This window comes from Sceloporus occidentalis, unplaced genomic scaffold, assembly GCF_023333645.1.
Source record: "Sceloporus occidentalis isolate IW3139 unplaced genomic scaffold, rSceOcc1.0.p SCAF_361, whole genome shotgun sequence".
NCBI classification, from domain to species: Eukaryota; Metazoa; Chordata; class Lepidosauria; order Squamata; family Phrynosomatidae; genus Sceloporus; species Sceloporus occidentalis.
In genome coordinates, this window is record NW_028317341.1 from 476,943 (window position 1) to 491,942 (window position 15,000).

The 15,000-nt window shown below is 44.5% G+C and overlaps 1 protein-coding gene across 3 annotated transcripts in view; it reads left to right on the plus strand.

Moving 5' to 3' along the window:
* LOC149273664 (retinoic acid receptor alpha-like) overlaps positions 1–13,797 on the plus strand; it is a 34,413-nt gene extending 20,616 nt beyond the window's left edge. For 2 of the 3 annotated variants that reach the window (XM_089506039.1, XM_089506040.1), the window contains exons 2-8: positions 6,799–6,947; positions 8,259–8,400; positions 9,672–9,832; positions 10,191–10,367; positions 12,125–12,329; positions 13,015–13,173; positions 13,589–13,797. In XM_089506039.1, coding sequence (XP_089362165.1) covers positions 6,799–6,947; positions 8,259–8,400; positions 9,672–9,832; positions 10,191–10,367; positions 12,125–12,329; positions 13,015–13,173; positions 13,589–13,797 — 1,202 coding nt within the window. The remainder of the gene's footprint in view (positions 1–6,798; positions 6,948–8,258; positions 8,401–9,671; positions 9,833–10,190; positions 10,368–12,124; positions 12,330–13,014; positions 13,174–13,588) is intronic. The other variant, XM_089506041.1, reaches the window with a different exon arrangement.
* The last annotated feature ends 1,203 nt before the right edge of the window (positions 13,798–15,000 follow it).

Sequence of the window (15,000 nt, forward strand, 5' to 3'; positions counted from 1 at the left end):
CACAACGGGAAACGAGGAGTGGGGGTTAGACCAGCAGAAAGGTGGGATGGGTAGAAGTGATAAAGTGGTGTTTGTGTGAGGATTTACACCTTGAATAGAGAGGGTAATAAGGTGTATCACCCGCCTGTCACCACCCCACATTCCCGGCCTCTCCTTTGTAATGCAGAAGTTGGCCCTCCAGCCATAGATAACCCAGAAATCTCGGTCATTGTTAGATCACCCCGACCTTCTGCTTTTATCCAGATGATCAGGATTGAGGGGGCTGGGTATGTTGACACTTGTTTACGGTTCTGCTTTTGACTTGTGTACAATGTATCACCGCATGTGTATCCTGAAAACCCCTTGGCCCATACAGCACGCGTCTTTATGATCCGCAATCAGCGGCACTAAACATTGGAGAACAATACAAAGCTGGCGTGATGGCTTTAAAGGACACTTGTCCTCCAAACCCAAGGTGCGTAGAGGTCACAAAATTAACGACGACGAAAATCCTCACTTTTTAATATTTCAACACGGGGCTGGTGCATTGGAGAAACGCCACGTTCCTGGCCGGATCCGCAGGGCCACAGAGACCGGTTTGAAATCTTTTCACCGTTAAAATTAAAAGATCGAATCTTGTGTATTCCACCAGGAACGACCCTTTGCCCTCGTTTGTGGGGGTTTATAATGAATGATAAGGATAATGTATACAGTAATTAAAGCGGTCTGATAATAGTAAATAAAACGGGAGGGGGAGCTAATCTCGGCAATTAACCACTTTAGCCTTTGTCGGTTTGTTTCCAGTTGGAATTGCAAATTTGCCCGGATTTTCTTTGAGTTTTTAATGCTTTTATTTCTTGCTCATAAATTGGGCATTTTTAGAGATTGTTATAATATAGAAGGCGTTAGAGCTCCTTCTTAGTACAGAGGTCTGCAGCGTGTAATACATGGAGTGTTTCTGATGGGATTAGTAGGTATGTCTTTGCCTGCTTGATTGCAGGTGGCCTTTACTTGTACTTTGTTGGGGTTCTTGACTCAAGGTGGGTGGTTAGAAGAAAGATGAGAAATACAGCATGTAGCGGAAGACCCAACAAGGATCTTTATGACCGACACCATATTACAGTTGTAGATGTGTTCCCCGTGTGTCCCTCAACAGTATGGCTCACGGATATCTCAATGGTCGCAGCATCAGGTCCTCGGCCCTCTTCACAGGAAACACGGCCACTTGGTTTAGATAATAAGAGTACTTTGTGGTGTTGCTATGATGAGCCCCTTAATAGCTTCGGAAACGTCTTAAAGCCTTGCTGTAAAGCCCTAGCAGAGGAAGAGATAAAACGTTTTACATGACTGTGTCAGGGCAGTCTTTGGTGGCTTTCAGGAGGTATCTCAGCAGCTTCCCTGAATAGGACTGATTTTCAAAGCGGTCGTTCACAATGCGCATTTGAAAGCCCTTAAACACTTGAGCCTTTATGGCCGCAATCAGGCTTTTTATTTGTTGTGCTAACAGGATATCCCGGAGACATTCAGCGACGATGGGGATCAAACACCCCTTTCCCCCCTCATGTTCCTCCGCTAATGAGATTGTTCTCTTTAGTGCTAAATTAATAGTAATTGGAAAAGATCTTTTTTTTTTTTTTTTTTTTTGTAGACAAGATCATTACAAATTTAAACTAGTAATATCCTGTTTACTAAAGACCCATAATGCTTTTATACCTTTCTACCCACCAACCGTATGTTCTTCGTATGGCCCAGATACATTGTAATCCATAACCCTGCTAAGAGGTTTTGGAAACACAAACAGTAACAAAAAATGCACAACGACACCAGTTTTGGGTTTCCAGCTCCATCTCGCATTGATAACCCGGCATTCCAACTTTGCTAAAAACGGCAATTAGTGTTTTCTAGAAATAATAAAACAAAAAAAACCAAACGTATAATTTGTCCCAAATTTCTGATTTCAGTTCAGGGTTCAAAGTTGTTCTGCTCTTTAGGGTAAGTATTTTTTTTGCTTTTTTTCTTGAGTTATCAAACTCCTAAGAAACATTTTGATTGCAAAAGAAAATAAAGAAAATATTAGTTTGTTTTTTTTTTACAAATATTTTTAGTGGTGGCTTCAGGCCGCTTCTCAGGGGGTTTATAGGAAAGGAGCGATCTCAACTTTCTCACTTCAATTTTTAATGCTTAGTTAAGTCTTTGGGCCGACATTAAAGAAACCTCACGTATTTCACTATGCATTATGCAGGGCCTGCCAAGCTGTTCTTGCAGCAGAAGCTCACTGGTTTGGGCCCTTTTATAACGCATGGTGACATGGTGGGAAGTAGAAACCACGATTCTCCCGCAAACTCCTGACTTAGTGAATAAACCCTTGTGGGTCCTACCACTTCTACACAGGGAGTAGGTGTGGGTTCTACTGGAAATTGGCCCCCGTCGGGAAGGTGTTTGGGCTGTTTGAAAAATGAGTATTTTTAAGCTTGACGCAGGGCTTTTGACGTCAACCTTTGATGGGTTTGGGGGGCAAGTCTAGCCATATGCCCCAGTAATATAATGACCAAAAACGCAGACACTTGGAGGTCAGGGAGGGTGTTATCTTTAAGTGCATCAAAAGTGGAGCCGGAGACTCCGCGCGTAATTCCCTGCCCAGCTCTCGGCCCTCTCGGCCGCCAGCCCTCCGCTTTCTGGCTGTGTAGTAATGCAGAATTTTCTAGCGCAAAAGTAAAAGAAATGATAATAATTTTCACCCCACCAAGTGGTTTACATTTCTCTTGGCTCTTAAACCGCGGGGACTTTTATTCCATTCCTTTGGCAGATTATCTTTTTAATCTTATAATTAAAATCTAGTTTAAAATAACGACTCATTGATAATGAATCCCTCGCAGTGCTCGCTGATAATGAACCCGGCTCGCTCTGTAACATTAATGAACGTTTCTGCTCGATGAGAATGATCTGGGGAAAGCGCTTCCGTTGTTACCGTTGTTGGATTTGTTTGGGTACTCGGTATAATTCGAAATCACCTTGGGTATTGCGGTGTCGTTATCACAGTATATGTAATCTGCTATATTATACAACGGGGAATGCGCATGTTCTGCGAGGTTGGTTAACTGGGGGTTCGAGGATGTGTCCAAATAAGACCCCCCAGTTGCATGGAGGAAAGAGGCTGAACATTTGTCTGTTTACATTTAAGAATAATTCCGTCGGAGGCTGCCTGGGAGTTCTGCTTAAAGAAGATATACCTGTGTAATGTTTGTGTGTTTGTACATGTGTATATATAATATCTATATATATTCTAATAATAATAAATATATATAATATATAGTGTGTGTGTATATATATATATATATATATCTATATTCTAATAATAATAAATATATATAATATATAGTGTGTGTGTATATATATATATATGTATATATATATATAATATATAGTGTGTATATATATTCTAATAATAAATATAATAGTGTGTGTGTATATTCTAATAATAAATATATATAATATATAGTGTGTGTGTGTATGTATATGTGTATATATATATATATATATATTCTAATAATATTTAGTCCATTTCTCGGAATCCGCATGATTATCTTATCTCTGTTCTATTGTTGAATTTCTGATTGTTGTTGATTGGTTCAGGCAGCCTTTGTAATGGTGGAGGGGGGGGAGATAGATTGAGTAGATAATTCAGCTCAGTTACTTTGTCCATTTTTCCTGTTGTGAAAAAACAAACATCAAACCTTTTTTTGGTCCTTTGTCTTAGATCCACAATAGCCAAATGAATGTTACAAATACCTCGCTGTATTAACCTCTGCACCTTCTGCTGGAAGGCTGTCCCATGTATCGACTACCCTCTAAGTGAAGTCAAACTTCCTTACATGACATCTGAGCCTAGTGTAATTCTATAACATCTTGTGCTTACCAAGTACCAAGCATGCGTAAGTACACTGACGATTTCATTGTGCGGTACGTTTATTCCATGCCAGTGTATAGATCGTACGCATCTTCATACGGCGCTGCCTCGGTGTATATCAGTACTCGGCATCGCTAGGTAAGCTGTTCGCTCCGCAGCGTGAAGCAGAGCTGCCTGCTCCTTATCGCTGTACAGATCAGCAGCGCGTTGGAAACTCACAGATAAAGTTTGCACGATGCTACAGAGCGTCACGCCTGTTTATCGGGGTACAGATACTTATCACTACTATACAGCGGGGCATTTCCCATCCGGTATATGCGCGCGGGGTAATATACGCCGGGAGGAAGCCGTTGTCAGTGGGTGTTTTTTTTTTTTTAGCTTTGACGTTGAGAGATTAGATGGTGACTCAGGATCAAATGATCCTGTGCTGGGGTAACGTGAGGACGCTTATGTTACCCTGTCTGCTGTTGGGGGTGGGGGGGTTAGCTGTGTCTGCGCTGTGTATATGTGTAAGGATATACTCTCTGCCGTATATATTATATCGCACGGCGAAAGCTGATACCGAAGCACCCTAAAGATATTCCAGCTTGGGGTGTTCGGACCCCTAACACAACAAATGAATGCATAGTAGGCTTAGTACGCGGGCTTAAAGGGACATATTCTCTTTAATGCATAGGATAGCGGAGGGGTCCCCCGTATTTCACCCCCCCCATTGGCATGGTGAATACCCCATGCTGGAGACCACCATGAGCATGCTAGAACCAGCCGTCACTCTGCTATACGTTGGGGGCTGCGGCTCACCGGGTGTAGTTTGTATGTGTCGGGGATCTGTGTGTGTGGTGTGTACACATGTAGTGTGGTATATTAGCAGCTGGCAGTGTACTCTCACTGCTTGCATGGTACAGTGTCTGTATGGTTGGCACACGCCATGATGTATGTGTTGTGCTCCGTGTACACGCGTTGGTACATGCAGTGTATGTGCGAGGTGGTACGGATTTGGCACATTGCGTTTTGGCACCGGCTGTACGCCTCGTTGTTCTCGTTGTACGTTGCAGGTACTTGGAACATGTGTTAGATGGTGTAGTGCGTGTCGTTACTGTGCTGTGTGTAACCGGCTGCCGTCCGTTGGCCGTGGTTCCTGTGTATATTTAAAGGGATTGTGGGTACCTGTCACATATTACCCGCGCATTGGGGCATGGTCTGCTAAGGGGAGACTGGCTCTGCTGCTACCCCCCCCCCCCCGCCCTATAACAATGTACCTATTGTCTTCTGCCTCCTCCCTCCATCTGCTCTCCATTCTTACCCCTCTGGAATTGGGGATTTGCCCAACTGCCAAACCTCTGACCTCATTTGCCTTCCTGATCATAATTTGCTCGTAACTTTTTAACACTTTCCTCGGCATCAGATCTGTTTGTTCCGCCAAAGCTTTTCTTTTTTTCTTGTTTTGGTCCCTTTTTCGGCATCTCCCCGGACCCCGGAGGTGAAGGGGTTAACCCGGTCACTCGATCTTGAAGAACCTCCAAACCAGTTAGAAGCGACCACATATTCGGTTTCTGTTGGATCTTTGTTGTTAGGTTTTCTTATCTCTCGTACACAGGAATACGTGGTAAGGCTGGATCTCACATGCTGAGACACCAGGGCTAGAACATGAATTAAAACTCAGAGAAACTGCTGCAGAGAAGTAGTAGTGGATTCATGGCACAGCTTCCCAGCTGAGCGGCAAAGCTAAAATTTAGATCCAAAGGCTACTTACGTAATCTCTGCATCCAAAGCCCTTGCTCTGAGCCTGATGTATAGTTAGTGCCGTGCTGTATATAATAGGAACTGTCCATTGACCTCCTTGTGTTAAGTTTATGATCCCTGTTAATACATTACTGTATGGATGTGGAAATATTGACAAACCAGAGAGTAAATTGAACCGGGGATACCCACGTCACTTCAAATCGTAACCCATCCCAGGTGTTTCGCTGAGATGCCTGGACATACCTATGGGCGAGCGGCTCAGAGAGGGTTAAACCCACCACCACCACCACTGGATTTTAGTGGAATTCACAGAAATGCGGTGGGGGGGGGGGGTTACCTGCCAGCTCTTGCTCCGGAAGGGGGGGGGGGGGGTGTCAAAGTGCAGAGAGATTTATTGAGGGTCGGGCAGATAAGATTTGAGGATAAATACCATATGGTGAGCTCCGTTCCAGGAACCCGAGACACGGAGACACAGAACGGCTCCCATAACCTGCTGCTAATGTGAAGCAGAATGAAACCGTCTCTGGTCCACAGAATGTAATCGGGCCTGTCCGTTCCTGGCTCGTGTTCTCCGATCTCCGGGGCCCCTGGGCCGCTCTACCTTTTTGTTTTTTTGCACTGATTTTTGTTTTGTATCTCAACATCCATTGGCTCAGTTCTTCCCTTGCCGAGGCCAACATACCAATCAAAATGATATTTTGTGGTGGGATGGTTCCTATTAAATAACTTCATACAAGACTGTTCCTATTGGACAATGCGGTCCTAGATCCTCCGAATCCACCAACAATGCACAATTTTAGGCTCTCCTCAACACTGGCCTGTGGGCCAATCAGGGCATCGGAAAAGTTTAGCTGTTCCTCCAGTGGCTTAGATTGGGCCAATCAGGGGCTCTTATATTTTATCCAGGGTTGCATTTAAATCCCAGTGCTGTAGATCCCACCTCTCGCCCCCACTGGCAGTCAAACCATGACTCCCATCATGCGCAGCTCTTGAAACCTGATCAGCCGGGTGTTGTTTCTGGCAGTCCGTCTCTGTAGCGTGGTATAGGAAGGTGTCTCGGATCCTGCTGGTATTAATACGGGGGGTGGGTTGGTGCACACGGGGCACGTACTGAGACTTCCATTGTGTGTACGCACGAATCCCTCGTTAACGCTGTTCTCTTTCTTTAGCAATCGAGACCCAGAGTACCAGCTCGGAGGAGATCGTCCCCAGCCCCCCATCTCCTCCTCCATTGCCCAGGATCTACAAACCCTGCTTCGTCTGTCAGGACAAGAGCTCGGGGTATCACTATGGCGTCAGTGCGTGCGAGGGGTGCAAGGTACGTACGCTGTCCCCTAGCCCTCCTGGTCGGTACAAATAGATTTTTTATATTTTATTCGGGTCGTAGTTGGGTCTGACTCGACATCTTGCCACTGGGGGTTATTCTCTGGCCTTGGCCTTCAGAGCAGGGAAGGGAGAGCGCAAATTACATGCGCAACCAGAAAATCTTTTCAGGTCAGCCAAATTCTGGAAACCTCAGAGGAAATTCAAATTCCAGCAGGACAATGACCCAAAGCACAAACCCGAAGCTAAACTGGGGCATCCGAGCCACAAGAGAATTCCAGCGACCGCGATCACAAAAAAATGCATCGCTTGCGTGGAGGAGGGCCCTTTTTTTACATTTATAAAGTGTAGAGGTTGTCGGCGTTAATGTTAATGTTTATTAAGGGGGCCGTCTCTTTTTTTTTTTTTTTCTTTATTTCATGGATGAGCGCAAACTTTCTTCTTCTGCTAGGGGCTCTACATATCTGCACATTTACAGGTTTTAAGAGACGTTTCCCCCATGTGGAAGCGGTCAGCGGTAGGTAGTTGAGGTGCCCAAGTTGCCTACAATGTATAATCTACCTATGACCTAAACTGGTGAGTAGGTAGACTATACATTGGGGCTTTTAAATGGAGTGATACACTTTTATTTTACAATCAGACAGTAAAGTAACCTCTATAAAAGCAGTAACTACAGACAGACAGACAGACATTGCTCTGATACAACACTGCGCGCTATGTAATACTGCGTCCGATGGTGAACGGGGTCATAATGTATTTTAATGGCAGTATCTTAATAACGCTCTCATGCACCCAAAGCCCTTGCTTGAGCGGTGTCAGAGATAATCCACGGCGAGTCTTAAAGATTGCAGTTCATCGATGACATCCATCAAACGGGACTTGAAAAATTCTCCATTCAGAAAATCCATCACTATGCGGTTTTGCTCAGCTAGTAGAAATCCATTGAAATAAGACCCCAAGTAATCATTTCGGAAATGGTTCTTTTCCACGTACTCAGCATGTAACACTTTTAAGGCCGATAAAGCACCAGATACCTCGCCGTTAAAGGCTTAAGGCCCCCACGTAGCCCAGGATCCATCATGTTGGTCTGTGTGTTATCAGAGACCGCGGCGTCTGTGGCGGTGGACTGCTTAACCTGTTCCTGCATCTCGTGCCCAAACCAATGGGATCCTTGGAATGACGGGAGCCCCCCGCGCCCACAGCGTAATCTCTATAGAGAACTAAGCTTTACGTTTCATTATGTGGTCTGCATGCCCATTATGTATTATCAGGACTGTTCTTCTTACAACGCATCGCTTCCCCGTAGGGTTTTTTCCGGCGGAGCATACAGAAGAACATGGTGTACACGTGCCACAGAGATAAGAACTGCATCATAAACAAGGTGACCCGGAACCGCTGCCAGTACTGTCGGCTGCAGAAATGCTTCGAGGTCGGCATGTCCAAAGAATGTGAGTGATCTGTACATCTCTACTTAGCTTCTCCTGTAACTGCGTCCCCACTTTGTCCCACGGAAAACCAAATACTCTAATTTCAGCTTAAAATACATTACTGTCCCAGTAATCTGCCTTTTCCTGGAGGCCGCCATTGCTGTCAGACATGTGACATTTTGGGTGGCTTTCCCTGCTCAACATTACATTGAGCTGATTCTTTATGGCTATGCTAATGAAGTCCTGTCCATAGACTTTTAATAATCGGTGTCAGTGTCTGAGTGATTAAGACGGAGCCATTCTGTTGTTAACCACAGGCAATAAGATAAAGAGTCGGGGTGTTTGTTTAGTAGAATGGGTTAAAAAAACAGCACTAGAACGGGTTTAAAAAAAAAAATGTATTAAAGTAAAACTAATAATAATACGTTCTGGTCGGAGTTACCCTTTAATATATGAAAAATATATGGTGTAATGCCCACCAATGTGTATAATATGATGCTTTAATCAGGAAAATGATACCTAGAGGTAATGTTATATAGTGGGTGAAGCACACATCTGTGCTTTATTCACAGGCGGACCACCTTTACATTTTTGTAACCAAAAAATATTGCTTTACACAAAAAAACATTATTAGAAATGAAAGCAAAAAATGTAACATGTTGCTGCCGAGTTGCGTGTCCCGGTGGTGCGTCCGTTCAGCTGGATGCCGGGGGGGACAGCTGTTAGACGCCCCCCCCCTCGCGTTGACAGCCTGGAATCTATACATTGTGTGACGTGTACATGCGCTGTTCTCCTGCCCCACGTGCAGCCCCTGTGTACACCACACTGCTGTTTATACATACGATACAAATATATCAGCTAGCGTTTATAAAATGTTTATATGTGGACCAGCACGACGTCCACGTCTTCTGGGAAAATACATTTACAGGAAGATGCTGGCTGAATGATGAATCTAAAAGGGATTGTATATGTTGGCAGTCAAACTGCGCAATTATAAGCATTTCATTCCTATTGTTTATAGAAGCAAAAACATTAGTTTGTGGGAGAGCTAAAAATGCCGCTTCCATTCATAGTTCTTGTCCATGGATACCCTGGTGGAACTTCTGCCCCTGTGCTGTCCTATGGTGGTGTTCTGGAAGCCTTCATTGGTCCTCCCGATAATAGACTATATTATTTAGAGAGCCGCTCTCATTCAAGGCTCTTCTAATTATCACGTATGGGTTGCTACTATGTGAATACAGCCATTTGTCACAAACGACACAAATTAACTGCGCCCCCTTTCACTTACCCAGCTGTACGAAACGACCGGAACAAGAAGAAGAAGGAGCCCCCGAAATCCGAGTCATCCGAGAACTACGTGCTCAGCCCCGAGACCGAAGATCTGATTGAGAAAGTGCGTAAAGCGCACAAGGAGACCTTCCCTGCACTGTGTCAGCTGGGCAAATACACTACAGTGAGTACCAACTACTCCCGTGTCAACACTACAGCTAGCAACTACCCCTGTGTTATCCATACCCAGCTAGTGAACTTGGTCTTAATTACACTGTGCTATGAGTGCCGCCACACCCTGACCAACGGGTCAGTAGACCCACACACCGCTGAACTAACACAAATAATCCTAGTGTTCCAACATTTGGAAGAGTCTTTAGGGGGCTATAGCCTGCAGGGAATACACCAGCCTTTCACTTCTGAACACACATTTTGGTGAAAAGCCGCTCTTTAACACTTTCACACGCCGCTTTTACCACTCTGTCCCTTCATTCTCATACTCTTCCTAACCTCCTTATCAATCTCTGCTACTCCCACCCTAGAATTTCAGCGCAGAGGAGCGCGTCTCCCTGGACATTGACCTTTGGGACAAATTCAGCGAGCTCTCCACTAAATGCATCATCAAGACGGTGGAATTTGCCAAACAGCTGCCGGGATTCACCACTCTGACCATTGCCGACCAGATCACCCTCCTCAAAGCTGCCTGCCTGGATATCCTTGTAAGTCCTTCTTGGCTTCTTTTTCCCTCGATGTGTACGCAGTGTTTGGGGCGACGACCCCATAACTGTTGCAAAGCTTTGGTTATCAGCTCAGATCTACGAAATCACGTGCCAGTGTCTGAATAAAGGTGACTGGAAGTCTTCTTCCGGCCATAAAATGTGCACAGCGTTGGGGAAAGTGGGTTAAATGGTAATTTGTTGAGGCCAAGGTCCTTAATTGGTGTTGTTGGCCCATCGCACCACAGATCCAGTAACCTTCACGCCGTTCCGAGGTGAGATTACCTTCTTTTTTACCTCTCTGTTGAAGACAGATGCGAGTTGACATTGTACCGGCGTGACATTGTTCTTGGGGAATTCAGTTCCCCTGCCAGGGCACGGTGACCACAGACCGCTGGCTTGCGTTTAATGGAGTTTCCGCAAAGGAGGAATATCTGTGCTGTTCCATAGTACAGGGCCGCATGTCAATGTTAGTAAGGCAAGATTGTTGCACAAAGTTCCCAGTTTTACAGGAAAATTCTGCTCTTAATCTAATATTTGTTTTCTGAATGATAATATTTGGGAACTCGTGGGTTCCCTTTAATTCTCTCTCCCCCATCTTCTACTGGATGGAGACGAAGGTTTCCTAATCTTATCTCTCCGGTCCTTAATGATCCTTAGTATTGCATTGTAGCATTATTAGCACAATATAGCTTTGAGAATGTGAGGTCACCGGGTGTCTCCATAAATGTCCCATCAAGCAGAGATTCCAGTGATATGAATGTTTTAACCCAGACAGCGTGTTACTGATGTCTGCAATAAGAGTTGTAAATTAATGATGAAGCTTATTTGACGGTAGACGTTAACTAAGTGCAGGGTCGGTTAGGGATGGGAGATTTAGTTGCTTTCAGCCACAGACTCGCTGCCCTGTCTCTGGTGTCTACCAGCTGCTCCAATGTGTTTGAGATAAATGCCCCGGGGTGGCTTAAGCCGAAGCGCTGGGCTCCAGGTCCATTGAAAGGACCAGTTAAGGTGCAATGCCGGTTTTAACATTTTGTTGCTTTAAGTGACACAAAGCTCTTATTGCCCTGCTGTCCTTGTCACCGTCCTGTAATAAGCCCCCCTAGCCAGTGGATGTTAAAACCCATCCCAGAGACGGCCCAGTGACGTGTGGCCCTTTAGGCTTTTCTTATGATCCTTCTGCTTTTCTAAAAATCTATTGAAAGTAGACATGACTTCATTGCGGCCGAGTCCCGATCTGTGTCTTCTGGTGTTACGCAGAGATCGTGGTTTACAAGGGTTAATACCCCAGACTACAGCGCTCTTACCCTTTAAGTTTTCCAAGTGGCTATGTAATTACACAGCCCGAAGAGCACACTGAGATCAAAGGAAATATGGAAAAATTACTATTCTTTGCACCAATAACAAATATTCATGTAAAAATTCCCATAGTTTTGAAGTTTTTACATTTTGTGTGTCAGAGTTTGGGGGAAGCAATATGTCCTGGGAATCTTTACTTCCTGTTGTGGTTCAGCACGTTGTCCTCACAGGAAGTGAGTAGCTTGCTGGAAAACAGCTTCCCATAGCACACGGAAAACTACACGCGTAATTTCATATGTATTATGTTCTGTCAAGGTATGGAAACAATGACACATTTTCGTAAACAGAATACAACAGACATTCTTTCTTTTTTCCTATAAAGTCTTTGTATTTCTCATTCTCTTGTCAATATTTGGGCCAGCCCGGTGTAACGCTTGCTTTTTTCCACCCCTGGAACACAGATCTTGCGAATTTGCACACGCTACACCCCTGACCAGGACACCATGACGTTCTCAGACGGACTCACCCTAAACCGAACGCAGATGCACAATGCTGGGTTTGGGCCCCTTACGGATCTAGTCTTTGCCTTCGCCAACCAGCTGCTACCGCTAGAAATGGACGACGCGGAGACCGGACTTCTCAGCGCCATCTGCCTAATCTGTGGAGGTAAAGAACTGCTTATCCGTACCCAATATGACATCATCTCTGGGTCGTCGTAACGCTTTTAACAAACAATTTGATCGTTTCCTTCTGGTATTGGCTTCAAAATATGTATCTAAAATTCCAAATGCTATCTCTTTACCATCAGTTGGTGTTGGGTCCCTGGGTGGTGCGTTAAATAGATGAGCACAAATCGGGGATACCAGGACCCTTTAGTAAATGTTTGGACCCCCTTTTTTCTTCAGGTTAGGGGGTTACTCAAATTTAAAGAAGGGGCAGAGTTTGAGTGAAACGGATTACAAGGAGAGACGTTTTACATATCTGTCCATTTGATTCAAAGTGTAGACAGCTTTTATTATTACCTTTTGGCACCGACCCACGCTTCTCATTGAATCGTTAAATCGGCGCTTCCTTTGAGCTTCACCTAATGTAATAGTGACGCCTAGTGGTTCATTTTAGTGAAATTATTTCAAATACACAAAGCACCTACCCAGCGAATAGTATTTAAAAAACACCAAGATATGGCACATATTCAAGTCCAGGGCATCCAACTTTACCTGGTTGCTTGATTTTAATCCTTTTTTTTTTTTGTGGTTTGAAACTATTTTTGTAGAACGGTTGGATCACTTTTACCCCGTCCCTATTGGCATACATGTTGTTCTGTATAGTAATGCACAGCGTATCTCCTCAGACCGGCAGGACTTGGAACAGCCAGATAAGGTTGACAAACTACAGGAACCATTGCTGGAGGCACTAAAAATCTACGTTAGGAAAAGGCGACCCAAAAAGCCGCACATGTTCCCCAAAATGTTGATGAAAATCACTGACTTGCGGAGCATCAGTGCCAAGGGTAAGTGTGCGCGGAAATGATCTCCGGTTCCACGTTTTTGTTTAAAATGATTTGTTGGCCCGAATAAGAATATAATTTGAAATGTATAAAGCAGTAAGCAGACATATAAATGATAGGGGAAACGAGAAAAAAGGGATGGAGTAAGGACTAAAACAGCAGGGAAGGTAGCCTACGCAAACCTACTTACTATTAATACAGACCCGGAGCTACAGAAGGCTAAATAGAATCATTGAACGTTGGACCCATAAGGCAGTAAGCAATGGGTAAACTAATTGGGGAAATAGGATCCAGAGAAATAGTGCTTTGAGTTGGTTTTTGAGGATTCACTCAGTGCTTAGTGAATAAGCCCCTTTAGCTCTATCTCAAATGGGATGGCAGCAGTGCAACTTGTGACGCATCTCTCCTTATTCCTCAGGCGCTGAGCGTGTGATCACTCTGAAGATGGAAATCCCAGGATCCATGCCTCCCCTTATCCAGGAGATGCTGGAGAACTCTGAGGGCCTGGACAACTTGGGAGGTGCATCTCCCAGCTCGAAACCGACTACTCCTATACCACCAGGGAGCTGCAGCCCCAGCCTGTCCCCCAGCTCCACTCACAGCAGTCCCTCCACACACTCTCCCTGACCCGTCTCCCGGTGGCATTGGAGCGACAGAGACTCACCAGCTCGCGCACAGCCTTCTCTCTGACTCATATTCTTGTCTTGCTCTCTCTCTTCCTTTTCTTCTATTTTTCATTTAAATCCTGCCCCCCATACTTTGCTTTCTTCGTTCTTCCCACTCACATCTAACAGTAAAAAAATCACAGGTCTGTTCTTTCTCGGAACACCATTTCTTTAAAAGAGAGAAGCTGTGGTGGTGTGCGGGGGGGTGGAGGGGCGGTGAAAATACCCCCAACTGGACTCCTGCCCCCTCACTTCCATTGTAACCTTGTGCCTCTGGACGGCTCTTATCTCCCACGCGCTGGAATGAGAACGAACTGATACAAACTTTTCTATAAGACAGACGTACTCTTACACTGTGTCTTGGTGCTGGGGGGGGGAGCGGGAGGAACATGCTATAATCTGCTAAAATCGGGGAGGTGAAACTCATACATCCACTTCTAAGGGGAGAAAAGCTGGAACGTTAACTCTGTGACCCTACCCTGCCCCCCCAGAGCACTCTGCCATTAAAGAAGAGGTAGGGGTTAAGTCCAATATGAATTCAGGGCCGCCTTCAATGATATAGAGCGGATTATACCCGTTAAAAATCAATAGGATGGTCGTCATTTTGTTTTAAAAAATGAATTTTAATGTCTGTAAAAAAATTGAAGCAAAATTTGTATATATTTTATATTTTTCCTATTTTTTTTCCCCTCCAAATTTTAATCCATAACTGTTTTTTATGAGAACATGGTTGCCATAATTGACTATTAAGAAGACAGGAATCTCTTCAAACAGGGAAAAAAAAAACAAACGGGAAACATTTCGCAAAATACATATTTATTGGCAGGGTGCTAATGGGGGGTCTCTGATGGGGACAGACGAAGAGGTTCAAGGGTGAACTTTAAGAGGACGGATGCTGCAGCGGAGGACTGCAGTACTTTGCCGGCTTCTTTGGCATTTGAAGGATAAAACCTTATCTCGTTTTTCGATACACCAGCCACTGTATCACTGTTTCTTCCCCCTTTTATCCTCTAACCACTAAAAAAAAAAAGCTGCAATTTCCTTTCTCCCCACTCTTATCCCACAGGACTTGTAGTTTTCACACCTCAACACCAGCAAAGGAAAAAAAAAACAAAAAAAAAAACCTTTTACGTTTGAGTTTTTTTTTTTGTTTCGAGGTTAAAGA